We start from the raw sequence: 17,327 nt of genomic DNA on the forward strand, positions 1-17,327 counted from the left end.
CCAGCCTGGCCAACATGGTGAAACCCTGTCTCTACTAAAAACACAAAAAATTAGCCAAGCACGGTGGTGGGTCCCTGTAATCCTGGCTACTCAGGAGGCTGAGGCAGAAGGATAGCTTGAACCCGGGAGGCAGAGGTTGCAGTGAGTCAAGATCGTGCCACTGCACTCCAAAAAAAAAAAAAAAAAAAAGACTGGACTGCACAAAAAGGGAAGTGTAGGCATCGATGGATACATAAACTTTATTTACTTTTCCTTTAAACAAGGTGTCAAAAATAGCCTTGCTTACCAGTGTCATCGGCAGGCTCAGATGTGAGTGGTTTTGGAGCTGGTGTATTTTTGGGTCTGGCAGCAACCTGAGATGGAGATGAAGGTGTGTTGTCTCCATTAACTACATATGAGCAGCATGAGTTTTGGACTAGAGTGCTTGTAGGTACATGATTATCTATTCCATTCGTGCCTTCAACAGCCAACCTTGAAAAAAAAATGATTTATTTCAATCATTTAAGTATAAGTCAACAACATTTCATGAGAATTTTCGTAAGAATTATTTATTGAGTTCTCTTAAGTTTCTTTTTTGTTATTTCTTTTTAAAAAATTTTTTAGATTCTATTTCCAAACAATTATATTTCAAGTAAAATGGGACGTAACGAACAAAGATATGACATGTTTTATATTAAAGTTTTAATTACTTTTCAGTTCTAAGTATATCCATTCTGCAGATAAAAAAATACTGAGGTATACAAACATACTAAGTCAAAATAAATAAGGTCTCTCACAATAATACTCAAGTTGTACATTTTAAATATTTAAGACTAATATTAATCTATTTTAAAAGCTCTAAAAGTAGTTTCAAAACGTTCATGAAATTATATGAATCATAAAAATCAAGTACAAACTACTGTAAATTTTCTTTTTTTTTTTTTTTTAGAGATAGGGTCTCACTTTGTCACCAAGGCTGGAGTGCAGTGGCTCACTGCAGCCTCAACCTCTTAGGCTCAAGCAATCCTCCTGCCTCAGCCTCTTGATCAGCTAAGAGCACACGCATGCATCACAGTGCCCAGCTAATTCTTTAAATTTTTGTAGAGACTGGATCTCCCTTTGTTGCCCAGGCTGGTCTCGAATTCCTGGCCTCAAGTGATCCTCCCATCTTGACTTCCAAAGTGCTGGGATTATAGGTGTGAGCCATTGTACCTGGGGTGAAACTATTGTAATTTTATTAAATCTTGAAAAATAAGTGAAAAACAGTCTTCAAATATTGATTACAAATTAGCATATACTAGGCACTAAAATCATGACTACAGGATGATCAAAAAAGCTAAATATTATACCCCAGAACTATAAAAATGTATAGTATATACATTAGCAAGTAAGTAACTCTAACAACAAAATCAAACATCTTAGGTCTTATTGGCAGTGGAAGGAGCTGAGCGATTTGGTGAGACAGTGTTTAAAAAAAACAAAACAAAAAAATTTTAAAGGAGTTGGAAATTGCAAGTGGCCAGGAGTGCTTTTCCAAATACACAGGTCATCCCATATCTACTCTCCACAGAGCAGCCTGAGCATTGTTTTAAAAATATAAACCAGATCATCATGTCACTCTCCTGGTTAGCCAACAAATCTTTTGAAAATGAACCACACCTTTATCCCATCTTCTCTCTAACCTATTTCTCTCTGAGCTTATCCTTGCTCACTTTGCAGCAGATATCGATTTTATTGAATATCAAAAACATACTGAACAGTCTTCAAATGTTTATTACAAATTATGATATGCCAGGTGGTAAAACATAATAACTATGAAATTATCAGAGAAGGTTAAAGTTCTTCCCTCAGAACTCTGCACAGATGGTTCATTCTTGGCTTATTAATCTTAGCTCAAATCACACTTCCTCAGAGACAATTCCTTGGCATCTCTTAAAAATAGGCTCCCTTCCATTCATGTCATCTTGTCCCGTTTAAATGACTTCATAGTGCTTATCGCTATGTCTAATTAGTGTATTTATGTCTTCTGTTGTTTACTATATATATATACACATATATATGTGTGTGTGTGTGTGTGTGTGTGTGTATATATATATATATATATATATTTTTTTTTTTTTTTTTCCCCGAGATGAAGTCTTGCTCTGTCGCCCAGAGCCAGAGTGCAATGGCGTGATCTCAGCTCACTGCAACCTCTGCCTCCCGGGTTCAAGCAATTCTCCTGCCTCAGACTCCCAAGTAGCTGGGATTACAGGTGCGCACCACCACGACTGGCTAATTTTTTTGTATTTTTAGTAGAGACGGGGTTTCACCATGTTGGCCAGGCTGGTCTGGAACTCCTGACCTCACGATCTGCACACCTCAGCCTCCCAAAGTACTGGGGTTATAGGCAGGAGCCACCATGCCCAGCCTACTATCTACCTTTATCTCACCAGAATGTAAATTTCATGGGAACACGGCTGGTATTCTTAGTACTTGAACTAATGTCTGGCATCAAACAGGCATTCAGTAAGTATCTGTTGAATGAACAAATGATTAATGAATCCCAGCCTCCTTTCCCTTGTCACCTATACATTTGGAACAAGATGTGTTCAGGAAGTTTGGGCAGGTAAAGACTGAAATGATTGTGATTTGTACACCCCTCCCTAGGCAACTAGAAAGAATCAGTGATTCAGAAGTCTAGGTAAAATGACCCATCTGAATTTCTCCTGGTACTATAAAACTAATCTTTAATTCAAAGAGTCTTACTATGAAATCGACAATATTTGGTAGTAATTCAAGCTCCTCTACCCATCTAAAATTTTTTTAATTACATGGACATTAAATATATTTACTTAAGCCAAATATACATTCAGAAGGCATACTTATCTGTTCAAGTGGTCTAATGAGAATCACTAAATGGCAAGTTAGAAGAAACGATATTAATAACTATAGATTAATAAAGGTCACACTTTGTCATATACCACTATGCTTTTTCAAAGGCAATGAGTCCATTTTACAACAGTATATTTTTATATTTTCAGGTGCTAATTCCACTTTATTTGATCTATTATTTACTTTTATTCCAATTTAAATTACTTCAAACAAAAAAAGCCTCTATTAATTGTCATGAACTGTGAATGCCAGGGAGTTTCTGAAATGGTAGAATGATATATCTGAGGGAAGGCCACAATGATGTCTGAAAGAAGGCCACAATCTGTGGAGCATTTACCTTCTCATGATTTACAGCATAATGCCAATCCAGAGAGTGGTATGATACCTATTTATCCACAGTAACTGACTGTACTTACAAAATATGTCTAAATACAGATTTTAAAAAGCCATTTTCAATAAAACGAAATAAAGCACTGTACATGCTACAATATAAATGAACTTTGAAACATGCTAAGAAAAAGAAGCCAGTCACAAAAGGTCACATACTGTATGAATCCATTTATATAAAATGGCCAGAATAGATAATTCACAGACACAGAAAAAGTAGATTTATGGGTACAGGGAAAAATGGAGAGTGAGTACTCATGCATACATGGTTTCTCTTTAGGGTAGAATGTTCTGAAATCACACAGTAGAGAAGGTAACACAACTATGTTAATATATTAAAAACTACTAAAACATATACTTTTAAAAAGTGAATTTCATGATATATGTATGATATCTCAATACAGCTGTAATTTTTTAAAAAGCTACTTTCACAAGAATTAACCAAATGACATGTTGAGACACAAGCTTCGAAAATCTGTGGCAAATTCTAAACTAAGGTAAAATATAAAAATTCTTATTCAGGAAATATGTTCCACATCATGTCGCCACCCATATTCAAATAAAATATTCTACCTGGCAGTTGTCCTTGCTGAAGGCTCTCCATTTTCATGTAAGGCATCACCATTTTGCTGTATTTCTACTGAACAACAAGAAAGAAAGAAACTAGGTTTTTATATACTTCTTGCTCATTCTTTTTCCTTTAAATTTTACAAACATATAAAGTTAGCTTACTGGTTGGAGATGAGCTGCAGTTTGTTATATTTTCTTGCTCAATCACCAATCCATCAAGCACAACTGTCAATTCACCAGTTTGTGCTATGCCATTCTTGTTTTCCAAGGAAAGTTTTAATTGCTCTTTCACTCTTTCCACTAGAAAGAAGAATATTCTAATTTAAAAGCTTTTGCCATATATAAAAATGCTTCAGAAATCAAAATTACATTTCAAGAATCACTCTAATTCAGTACTTGATATTTGGAAGGAATTCTTTGCATGCCTTTGACACTTAGTTAAGTAATTCCTCTTTCCTCCTCAATCCCATGCTTTCAATATCACCTTTAATTGCTTCTGTGCATATTATAAACGTTGGAGAACATATAAATACATCTAAATAATAAGTGTATCAATTATCTAAACTTGCTTTTCAGCTTAAGGTACTACAGAGGACTCTTGTGGCTGAGGCAAAATTTCTGCGCAAGAGTCAGGTAAGTTTGGTTTCAAATTCCAGTTCTGCTACTTACTAGCCGTGTATTCAGTAACTTATTCAAACGTCTTTAAGCCTTGGTTTCTTAATTACAAAATGAAGACGATGGATTTCAAACTAAAGGGACAGTGTTGAGGACCAAATTCAAAACCATACAGACAGCCCTAGCACCACTTCTGAGGCACAGTTTACGTGCTCAATAAATGCTATGTATTATGACAATCGTTTATCATCGTTTTTATATTAGGATAAATACTTCCTTCTCATTATTAGAACAACTAGTTCTTACTTAAATTCAAGGTCATTTTGCTTCAATTTCTGTTAGACTATATATTCAGACTATGTATTAAGCGATATATTAGACTTCTATATATTAGACTATATATTAATAGTTATTAGAGGGGGCTTAGAGAAAAGGAGAGATGAAGGTAAAAGGATACAGCTTCAGTTAGAAGGAATTTTTGTTTCTTTGAGATATTGCACAGTGTGATGTACACAGTAAATAATGTGTTGTACATTTAAAATTGCTAACAGTAAATTCCAAATGTTCTCATCACAAAAAAAAACATAAGTATTTGAGGTGACAGATATGTTAATATGCTTGGTTTAATTATTCCACATTGTATTAATTGATAACATCACTCCGTATCCCATAAATATATACAACTACAATTTGTCAATTTATAATTTAAAAATAAAAACTAAAAGAGAAAGTTATCAGTGATCACTTTATTATTCAAACTGAGGCCAGATACTTCAATCTGATCTTCAGTGGCTTTCTGCAGTTTTTGCAATCATGGAACATTTCACGTTTTAGATGAAGTCCTTAACTTTGATCTTTCCTATATTTGATCTTTCCTATATTTAACAAATTTGGGTGGGGAGGGGAGGTTCTCCATTTACCAAATGCCCAGAATAAATATGTTCACAGTTATCTATGTACAGAAAAGACAAGACAAAAATCTAGAACTACTAATCACTGGACAGAAATTCTTTGTGGCTAGGCCTGGTGGCTCACACTTGTAAACCCAGCACTTTAGGAGGCCGACACAGGAGGATCCCTTGAGTTAGGAGTTTGACACCAGCAACACAGTGAGATCTAGTCTCTATAAAAAATTTAAAAGTTAAGGCCAGGCATGGTGGCTTATGCCTCTAATCCTAGCATTTTGGGAGGTGAGGTAGGCGGATCACTTGAGCCCAGGAGTTCCAAGACCAACCTGACCAACATAGCAAGACCCTGTCTCTATTTTATTTTTTAAATTAAAAATTAGCCAGGTGCAGTGGCATGTGCCTGTATTCCCAGCTACTCAGGAGGCTGAGATGAGAGGATCCTGTAAGCCCAGGAGTTCAAGGCTGCAGCAAATGATGAATACACTATTGCACTCTAGTGGGAGTAACAAAGTGAGGCTCTGTCTCAAAAAAGAAAGAAGGAAAGAAAAAGAAATTGTTTGCAAAAAAAAAAAAAAAGTTTAAACCATGTAATAAAAGAAGACCTTATAGAATACCCCAACCATTTGTAGCATCACAGACCTCAATTCTACTTTACATCCAAAAAAAAACCAAACCAAAAAAAACTAATTAAACAACTAGAAAAACTAAAGGAAATACGAAAGCACACACACAAAAAAACTATAAAAGCAGCCAGGCACAGTGGCTCACGCCTGTAATCCCAGCACTTTGGGAGGCCTAGGTGGGCCGATCACAAAGTCAGGAGATCAAGACCATCCTGGCCAACATGGTGAAACTCTGTCTCTACTAAAAATACAAAAAAATTAGCCGGGCATGGTGGCAGGCACCTGTAGTCCCAGCTACTTGGGAGGCTGAGGCAGAATTGCTTGAATCTGGGAGGCAGAGGCTGCAGTGAGCACAGATCGCGCCACTGCACTCTAGCCTGGGCGACAGAGCAAGACTCCTTCTCAAAAAAAAAAAAAAAGAAAGAAAACTACAAAAGCATGAATTTCAGCTTTCTCTAATTATCAATATCTTTAGAATACTATATTGACTGACATTCAATTTCATTCTTGTCATCTCCCATGATTTCAAGTGTCTGGAATTTGGTGATTTGGTTTCTCCTTAAAATATACAGCTGTTTGACCAGATTCCTAAAGAACAGCCTTTTAAAATCTCTTTAGTGTGTTTCTTGCTAAGTTCTTTCATTTTTATTTATCTGTAAATGTCTGCATTCTCATCCTCAAAAGACAGACTTGTTGGGCATATAATTTTATATTGGTAATGATCTCCTCTCAACTCTTTGAAGATATTTTTCCACTGTCTTCTCCTATTACTAATTCTGCAATTCTAATTCATAAATCTTTGCAAATACCCTGTTTTTCTCTACAGCTGCTTTTTAAATTTATTTGTCTTTGGTATTATGCATTTCACTATGATATAGGGAGGTAGACCAAAAAACAAAAACATTCTTTTAGTGGTAAGTGCATTGAAGGAAATGAGCAAAGCAGTGGTAAGGAGGTCTCCTTTAGGCTGGTCAGGGTTTGACCCTGACCTGGTCACACAGTGACCTGGTCACTAGGCATGACTTTCTCTTTGCTCTCTTGTTTGGGACAGTATGAATCTGTGGACTAATGTTTTTCATTAGTGTTCAAAAACCTGCAGCCATTCTCTCTTAAAATATCTCCTCAAAAATCTGGCCCACTACCTATTTTTCATAAATAAAGTTTTATTTGAACACAGTCACACTCATTCATTTACATATTTTCTACGGCTGCTTTCACGTTACAATGGCAAGTTAAATGGTGTAACAGAAACCATATATGGCCTACATGCTCAAATGTTTACAATCTGTCTCTTTATGGAAAACCTCTGCTTATGGTGGCTTGTTCCCTTATGTTTATTCTCTGGCGTTAGCTTAAACTAATTTTAAGCTAATTTTTACCAGTGGTTTGATGATATGCCCTAGTTTTGCAGTGGTTTCATTGTACACCCAAGAGTGTAGACTAGAGGAGTTCAAGTTCAGCTCCCTTATCTCTGGCTATTAGCCAAAAGCTCAGCATCATTAAATCTGCTATTGGTATGGCAGACTATTCTAATTCTGGTTCATGAGATTTTCTTTACCCCAATCCCCTCATCTCCTGGCTTTTTTTTTTTTTTCTTTTAAAAGAAGAACAGTTCTCTTTTTGCAAAATCATCAATGCCGCAAAGATTTGTTCAATCCAGTACCTAGGTATTCTCCAGTGGGAGGGTGTTTACAGTATATATTATTTCACAATTCTGAACATGGAAGATTGAGTTATAACATTTTGGATCATAAAACTGGAAGGACAATCACATAAATAATTCCCATCTACATGTGAATGTATATGTGTGTGCCAGAGGGAAAAAGATATTATTCTGTCATAGTATAAACAAACCAACTCAGACATATTTATCCATTCAATATTTGAGTGCCTACAGTGTGCCAGGCACTGTAGCTGGGGAAGAAGCAGGACAAACCCTGACCAGCCTAAAAGAGACCTCCTTACCACTGCTTTGCTCATTTCCTTCACTGCACTTACCACTAAAAGAATGTTTCTGTTTTTCAGTCGACCTTCCCAAACGAACTGAAATCTCTAGCAGAGCAGAGAGATCTTGTCCAACTAATTCAATGATGTATCCTCCGCAGCTGAGAGAAGGTAGGTGCTTAAGAAACATTTAAACTAAGTGATTAAGGTAGTCCTGTCCTAGGGGAACTTACTCTTGTAAGGCAGAAGCTGATTTTTTTCGTACCTCCTAGCAATCTGAGACAGAACAACTTGAGTCTCTGAGGAGGTAAGTATATAAGTAGGTAATTTGTTCTGTAAATCATGGATTTGTTGAAAATGTGTTTCACAGATTTCTATTTAGCTCAGAGTCACATTCTGAAGCAGTTTTTAAAAACTGCTCAATGTATTATCTATTGCTGAGTAACAAATTATCTTAAAACTTACTGGCTAAAAATAACAATAATCACTCATTATTGCCAAGAACTCAAGAGGGGCACACACACATCTGGCAGGTGGGGGTGCTGGCTGCTGAGAGGTCTCAAGACCTCAGTGCCCCTCCACAGGGCTTTGTGAGAGTCTTCCCAATGGTTGCTGATTTATTTCCCACGGTGAGTACTCCAAGAGAACAAGGCAAAAGCTGAAATGCCTATACGACTAAGTCTCAGAGGTCGTACACCATCACTTCTGCCATAATCTAGTGATCACACAGATCACCTCTGACGCAGTGTGGGAGGGGACTACAGAAGGGTGTTGGAACACCAGAAGGTATGAAAGCTTGGAGGCCATTTTAGAGGCTGACCAATGTACTCATAAGTATGAGAAAAACCAAATTTTTAGAAACAAAATGAATACATAAGGTTACATAGCTTGTAAGTGACAGTCCCAATAAGAGCAAAGTTTTCTAATTCCTAAGTCTTTTCATTATATCATGCTAGGAGTCAATGTTCAACTCACAAAGTTAAGCTCCCACTTCCTACCATGTAACCAAAAATTTCAGAATTTATATACTTATTTATTTATAATAAATCTGTAATCCTAGCACTTTAGGAGGCTGAGGTGAGTGGATCACTTGAGGCCAGGAGTTCGAGATCAGCCTAGCCAACCCAGAGAAACCCTGCCTCTACTAAAAATACAAAAATTAGTCAGGCATGGTGGCACATGCTTGCAGTTCCAGCTACTCATAAAGTTAAGTAGCTAGGGTTATCCCTAAGAGCCTTGAGGGGAGGCTGAGGCAAGGAGAATGGCTAGAACCTAGGAGGCGGAGGTTGCAGTGAGCCGAGATCGTGCCACTGCACTCCAGCCTGGGTGACAGAGTGAGATCCTGTCTCAAAAAAAAAAAATAAATACAAATTAAAAAATAAAAAGACTAATGATTAACTGAGAGAAAAAAAATAAGAGCTCTTATGAATCAGTGAGAAAAAAACTAAACAAACCAATAAAAAAATGTACAGAGCATGAAACAATCATAAATGATGAAGTATGAATGATTAATAAACATCTTACCTTATTAATAATCAAAGAAATGCTTTGATAATAAAACTCATCTTTTTTACCTATTAATGTGGCAAATATATACAAATGGGCACTGCCATATGCTACATTGTGTATATAAATTAGCAGAACTTTTCAGGAAGGCAGCTGAACTTCCTGAAAACTTTGCATTTCCTTTTACCTCCCAGTAATTTCAATACAAAAAAATTTCTAAAGAATAAAGAGGCACTTATATCACTGAATGTGAAAATACTGTTTATTCAAAGCTTTGACTTCAAAATGTCTGAGTTTGTGTTGATAGTAAGTGAATTTATAAAACAAAATTTGTCTTAGTATAAACTAAATAATTAAACTAAACAAGCAAATTCACTCAGTTAATAAGGCTGAAGAAAATTATAAAGAAAATTATAAAATAAAATCAAATTTGATTATGCTCTGTCCAGTACCACAAATGACACATTTTTTTGCTGTATTTCCCCACCATTCAATATAAAGAGAGAATTATTCATTATAAATCATTTTGGACATAATTTACTTTGAAATGACCTTAATGGATTTCAAAATGCTTTCCTTGACAAAAACTAAGCTCTTGGTTCTATTAACACCATAAAAAATAAATAAATTAAAAACCTCAATCTAATTATCAGTATTTGAATGGCAGCCATCTCACTCCTCTCTGGAATATTTAAAGTGGTTCTCTCAGTCTCAAAGTTGAAACACAAAGTGAAGTTCTGAACATACTCCAATGTGTATGTTAGCTATACTATTCCTACAGTTTTCACCTATGGGTATAGTGACAAAGATTCTCTCTTTAATCAAACTCTAGTCAGGGTCCTCAACCTTCTTGACTAGGCCTCAATCTTGGCCTAGAAAAACTGCAAACTCAGCCCAAATTATTTCATCGACAACTTCACTACCACAAGCACCACTTGGACCACCACTGCACACACACTGAAAGACTTCAACAAGCACTACCATAGTTCCTAACAGTTCAAGGCTCTTAGGGATAACCCTAACTCCCCTTAAAGTGCCTGCCTGAGAAAACTTAAGGCTGCCAAAAGAATTTACTGTCTGTTGTAGCCAACACCTCATGATAGGCCCCCGACTACTCCTTCTTAGAGCTTTTACTAAAAAGGGCTTACAATGGTAAATCCTTCCTCTGTCTCCTATAACATGTGAGTGTCTTTCTCAAGGGCCTGAAAGACATTCCTTTAAAATGCAATCATCGGGAAGGATAGGGCTTTTGTCTCCCTGTCTCTGTGGGAGGACAGAATTCTGACTTTGTTACTTGCCAGCTACCAAACACAAGGGCCTAATTGCATTTACACTGACCAAGCTTTTGTAATTTTTCATTTTACTGACTCTACTGAGCCTCCATTGAACCCCTCGCCCCCACTCCTTCATTCTCCTTTTAAAAGACCCAGTAACCTCCATACAAATCAAAGTTGGGTTCAGTTCATGCTGGAATCTCTTCCTTATTGCAAAAACATATTACTGATTAAAGTATGTCCTAACCACTCTAAACAGTGTCCCAGCTTTGTTTATCTGTGACAATAGAAGGATTTTTTTTTTCCTATATACTTTAAGAAATAGTGAGGCTGAGTAAGTGAAACATACCTCAAATATCAGTATCTCACACTGGTGACATGAAGAAAAGAAAGCTAAAAATACCACACATCTCTGCAGAGCCAAATAAATAATTTCCATAGTTTGGAATGTTGTTCAAGTGACCTGAACACAGAACTGAAGGTTAACTGAGGCACAAATGATGGCTTAAATCCACAAACATTCTGAGACAATGTATTAGAGGATTAAAGGAGCAAAAGCTTTGGGCATCAACCAACTGGGCTTATACAAAACAGATGAAGGTTAAGGAGTGAAAGCTCACTAGGGCTTAAATGTGAAGAACTGGAACAATCTTCCTAATAAGCCATAGTGAGTTGGATTCTGAGGAAAACAATACAAATAATTTATGTGAGGTGAGTCTTGGGTTTTATTTAAGGTTATAAATGGTTGTAATAACACATGCCATCAAGGGTGAAGAAATAAAAAAAAAAACTTCAAAAATAGAAAAAATGCCTATTCATATAAATCGCTCCCCCACCATTACCCCAAATATATCAGAAAAGACAGATGAAAAACCATGAAATATAGGAGAAAACGATAGGGAGCCTTGAACAAAGGAAGAAATTAGCCTCATAAATCTGAAAAGGAACAAATGACCTCAACAACTGCAAAATCTATTTTGATGTGGTAGACTGTTGGGTTCCTACTATGGTAGAATGGGGGAGTGGTCAGAACCACATATTCTTTCTATGTTTTGTATGTTTCTTCCTAAAACTCAGTAAATGTTTATTTAATGAAGAAAAGTCCCAGATCTAAGAAAGTAAAAAATACAATTAATTTTAAGGGTTTCTAACTTTAAGCAAGTTATCAAAGCATATCTGAGGTAAAATATGCAACTTCTTGGAAGATAGGAAGCTTTGAACCAAACATCAAAACAACAAAGGCATCTTTATTTTAAAAAATCATAAATAAGAAGAGAATTCTACTGGCTGTTAGCAAATGGGAATATAAAATTAAAAAGCAACTCAGGTCTGATTTAAAAGACTGCAGAAGTCAAAAGAATAAATCCTTATGTTCTATGAAAAACTTTTAAAATCTTAGGCAAATAAAATAAGAATTATTGGTTAATATAATCTACCAAGATGTTTAAATAAAATTATTAAGAACTATTACAAAAGAAATGACATTTTGAAGACTAAAAATACAATGGAAAACATGAAAATTTCAAAACAACATTGTAAGCAAGAAAGAAAGGAATGAGAAACAGTATCAACCAAAATCAGAACACAGACCAAACAGATGACACAGTGAAATACCTAGCGGGAAGAAAAGGCAATAAGGCAATATGATTAGATTATATTAGTATGTGTGCCAGGGGAAACACAAAAGACAAATGGCAGCAAATCATAATGAAGGAGAAAACAAACACAGATTTCAAACTAACAATTAAGAAAATACTCAATGAGCTTCCAGAATTGATCCTTACAAAAAAGACAACCTAGCCAAGTGTAGTGGCATCAGAAGACTGTGGTGGGAGGACCGTTTGAGTCCAGGAGTTGGAGGCTACAGTACACTAGGATAGCACCTGTGTACAGTCATTGGCCTGGGCAACATTCAGAAAAGAAAAAAAAAGGCAACCTGATATCTAGTGATAAAATTAAAACTCTATCTAAGAGAAACATAAAAGTAAGTAGGAAGGAAAGCAAAGCTATTGAAAAAAAAAAAAAGAAAAGGCAGAGATAAATTCTGATTTTGCAATTCAAACACAAGAGTCTGATACTGCACTGAACAATACGGTAGCCAGTGGCCACATATGGCTATTTAAATGTAAATTTAATTAAAATAAATCAAGTTTAAAATTAAAGCCTTTAGTTCTACATGCCACATTTCAAATGCTCAACTGCCATACATGACTAAAGGCTACCATATTGGATAGCAGAGATACAGAACATAACCATCACTGCAGAAGTTCTATTGGACAGCAGCCCTTACTGAACAGTGCTTAAATGAAGCTAACTTTTCATTATGAAGACGGAAGAAAATTATATAAAAATATGAAACACCAGCTAGGTTGTGGTGGGTCATGCCTATAATCCTAGCATTTTCAGAGGCTGAGGCAGGCAGATCACTTGAGGTCAGGAGTTCGAGACCAGCCTGGCCAACATGTTGAAACCCCATCTCTACCAAAAAATACAAAAATGAGCCGAACATGGTGGTCCATGGTAGCGCACGTCTGTAATCCCAGTTACTGAGGAGGCTGAGGTGGGAGAATTGCTTGAACCCAGGAGGCAAAGGCTGCAGTGAGCTGAGACTGCACCCCTGCACTCCAGCCTGGGTGACAAAGTGAGACCCTGTCTCAAGGGGGGGGAAAAAAAAAAAATATATATATATATATATATATATATGAATGTGTCAGTAAAATTCAATGGTACTGGGATTACAAAAGAATATATTTTAAAAGATTAGAAATCAAGGTTATGGTCAAGACAAGTGGTAATACAAAGTAGACTCTCTGTTATTATTCACAGGCTGACTATTTTGGCACTCCCTTCTACCTTTTTCACAAGATTCTTGGTATTTTATCCTTTAAGTGGTTCTAATATAAATATCTTTCCAATAAAAGATAAATGCCTAATACACAGGACCACTGCTAATGAAAGAATGTGAAAATAAGGGTCATTTAAGATATATATGGCAACTAATAAAAATAATTTGGCTTAACAAAAAGTTGGACCACTTCTGCTTCGGTCTGATGACACTCCACAAAATTCGTATGTTGAAACTTAATCACTACTGTGATAGTATTAAAAATTAGGGTCTTTAGGAAGGGATTAAATCACAAGGGCACAGCCCTCATGGATGGAATTAGGGCCTTTATAAAAGGACTTGAGGGAGTGGGTGTGCCCTTTTCTGTCCCTTTTGCCATGTGAGGACATAGTGTTCATCCCCGTCAGAGGATGCAGCAACAAGGTGCCATCTTGGAAACAGGAAATGGATCCTCTCCAAACTCAAACCTGGCATCTTGATCTTGATCTTGGACTTCCAGATTCTAGAACTGTGATAAATGTATTTATGTTCTCTAGAAATTACCCAGTCTCAGGTATTTTGTTATAGCAGCACAAATGCAGTAAGACAGTATCTACAGAAAAAATTGAATCCCTACATGTGAATGATACTCAAAGTTTCTTCAGTTATAGTCATTACAATTAGTTTATGTTTTCGTTTGTGGAATTATTCATTGTACCTCCAACCCATTGCAAAAATAATTTTTGGCAAGCTTAAGTACATTTATGTTGAAAGGTAAGGATAGTTAAGTAAAAGTTACATTCTAATAGCACTTAGACAAAAACCATCATTGTCAAGACCACCCCCCACCCCCAGCACACACACACACACAGAACGAGGAGGAAAGGAAGGGACAGAATAGCCTGCTATATGAGTGGAACATAAAATGATAAAATGTGTACTCAGGCTAGGGTACAGCAGCTGTTCACAGTCACAATGATAGTTCACTGCAGCCTTGAACTCTGGGCCTCAAGAGGTCCTCTTGCCTCAGCCTCCTTACTAGCTACCTTAGATATAATTTTTTATGCACTCTCCATCATAATTCCATCTATGTTAAAGAATGAAATTCAAAACACACTAAACAAATGTAAAATTATTGAAAATACCAAGGACATGATTAGTGATAGGCTGCTTTCAGTCTAGGAGACCCAGCAAAGCATACTCAGAAGATAATGAGAAGACTAGCTGAACACAGCAGTCAGGGTATGAATGTGTAGGCAGGAAATTAGACAAACCGAACCAAGACTCTGTAAGGCACTGAAAACAGGAGTTGAACTTGATCTTATAGAAAAGTGATTTTCAAACTGGTTTCAGGAGCAGGGTACCCCCAGAAATTAACTCAAGAATTGCTGTGGATAACAAGAGTAAGGACATGTGAGCATGTGCATGACTGTGTTGTTCAATACTGCTTTATGTTTTACATACAGTAAAATTTTTATATAGAATAAGATTCCATGGTAAGATTTTACTTGAATAAGCCAGTTTCTCTGTTAACATTTTAAAAAAATCTTTGGCTGTGGACTCTGGGAAGCACTGTAAAAAACACAAGAGAGTAAGACAGTGTCTACATTCAAGTTGCTCATTAATTCCATTTTGTTTGTGATCTACAATTGTTACAAATGTTACCTCGGATTCCTACAATAACTTTCCCACTATCACCAAACCATGTTCTTTCATCCTTTAAAACTACTCTTGAGAGCCCCCACGTATACTTCTGGTAACAGTCACCTGCTCCATATTGTAATCTGCCTTCAAGGACTTTAATCCTGTCTGCCATTCATTCACACCATAAACTTTAAAAAAAAAATGTCTTGCCAGAAATCATACTGGAAGTTTTCATGCATGCTAGATCCAGGGTTCTTCCAGAGCAGCTGGATTGTCTTTCGCTGTTTTCTTCTTTCACTGCCTCAACACCTAAAAACTCAGCCTACTTTGTTTCCTCTCAAGAGATTCCTCTTTCACTTCATCCCTTAAAAATCTATCCTCTGCAAACAGACAAGGAACACAGATACACTGCAGAACATCCCTCCACTGGAGCCTTCTACACAAATATACACAATTCTATTCAAGGTGCTGACTATCACACGTTTTCTGTAGAGAGCACACCTCAGAAACATAGTATCTCTATCAATAACCTTGCCCCTCAAATCAGAGTTTAAGGATAGGAACAGAAAACGTTTTTAGTACTGAATATTTTTATTCATCACTAGGATGTCATGTTTTTCTTGGGTTACAAACCTATTTTGTTCTTAGCAGTTGTTTGTTTGTTTATTTATTTATTTTGGAGACAGTGTCTTACTCTGTCACTCAGAGTTGAATGCAGTGGTGTAATCTTGGCTCACTGCAACCCCCACCTCCCAGGCCCAAGCAGTCCTCCCACCTCAGCCTCCCAAGTAGTTGGGACTACAGGCACATGCCCGGCTAATTTTTTGTATCTTTGATAGAGCCTGGCTAATTTTTTGTATCTTTGGTAGAGATGGGGTTTCACCATGTTGCCCAGGCTGGTCTCAAACTTCTGAGCTCAGGTGATCTACCTGCCTCAGCCTCCCAAAGTGCTGGGATTACAGGTGTGAGCCACCACCCCTAGCCTGTTTACTTCTTTTTAAAGGTAAATATACAATAACCCCAAAATTTAACTAGAGTTCATTCAACTGATACCCAACTAAAACTCAGAGTCCAAGTGCTAAACCAAGAGACTGAATCAAAGGCAACCAAGAATGCTATCATTTATAAAAGTATTTTTAAATTGTTTCAAGGCTGTCTTGAACCTTATTAGTTTTATATTACTTCTAATCAAAATTAGGCAGCTAAGAATCAGAAAACTTATATTTTAATCACAACTCAAAGTTATGTGTATACTCTTGACCAACTCACTTAGATTAAAATCTAATTTTAATTACTCTAAATTATTTTAGTTACTCATTTGTCTATAAAATAAATGACTAAAACTAATACCCATAAATGTCTTCTATCATAAAAGGATTATGATACTATCATGAGATTAATTCTCCAAATAAATTTATTTACCTTTTGTTTGAGGCTGAATTGTGTCCCCCACCAAATTAGTATGTTAAAGTTTTACTCCCCAGTACCTCAAAATGTGACGTTTTTAGAGACTAGATTTTTGAAGAGGTAATTAAGTTAAAATAATGTCATTAGGGTAGGCCCTAATCCAATGACTGGTGTCCTGATAAGAGGAAATTTGGACACAGACACATATACAGAGGAAAGACCACGTGAAGATACAGGGAAAAGATGTCCATCTACTAGCCAAGAGAGGTCTCACAAGAAACCAACTCCACTGATACCTTAATCACAGACTTCCAGCCTCCGGATATGTGAGAAAATCAATTTCCATTGTTTAAGACACCCAGTCTGTGGTATTTTGCTATGGCAGCCCTTGCAAACTAATTTACTGACTTCCTAGGTGTGCAGGATGCTACTACAATTTCTGAAGCCATCTACTCACTGTATGTTTATTAAATTTCATTTTTCCTGAGCATATCCTACTCAATTAAATCATAGAGATAATTTGTACTTAGTTAGTTAGTTATTTTTTGAGACGGAGTCTCACTCTGTTGCCCAGGCTGGAACGCAGTGGCGCAATCTCAGTTCACTGCAGCCTCCGTCTCCCAATTCAAGCAATTCTCCTGTCTTGGCCTCCTCAGTAGCTGGGATTACAGGCACCTGCCACCACACCCAGCTAATTTTTGTATTTTTAGTAGAGATGGGGTTTCACCATGTTGGCCAGGCTGGTCTCGAACTCCTGACCTCAGCTGATCCA

The 17,327-nt window shown here is 36.6% G+C and overlaps 1 protein-coding gene across 2 annotated transcripts in view; it reads right to left on the bottom strand.

Annotated features, from left to right (window-relative positions):
- The window catches only part of WWP1 (WW domain containing E3 ubiquitin protein ligase 1), a 100,636-nt gene that overhangs the window by 68,631 nt on the left and 14,678 nt on the right, over nt 1-17,327 (bottom strand). For both annotated transcript variants that reach the window (XM_011937084.1, XM_011937085.1), the window contains exons 5-7: nt 3,973-4,110; nt 3,814-3,880; nt 287-471 (exon numbers count right to left, since the gene is read on the bottom strand). In XM_011937084.1, the coding sequence (XP_011792474.1) occupies nt 287-471; nt 3,814-3,880; nt 3,973-4,110 (390 nt within the window). The remainder of the gene's footprint in view (nt 1-286; nt 472-3,813; nt 3,881-3,972; nt 4,111-17,327) is intronic.

Source organism: Colobus angolensis, unplaced genomic scaffold (genome assembly GCF_000951035.1).
Source record: "Colobus angolensis palliatus isolate OR3802 unplaced genomic scaffold, Cang.pa_1.0 Scaffold16, whole genome shotgun sequence".
In the NCBI taxonomy this organism is placed as follows: Eukaryota; Metazoa; Chordata; class Mammalia; order Primates; family Cercopithecidae; genus Colobus; species Colobus angolensis.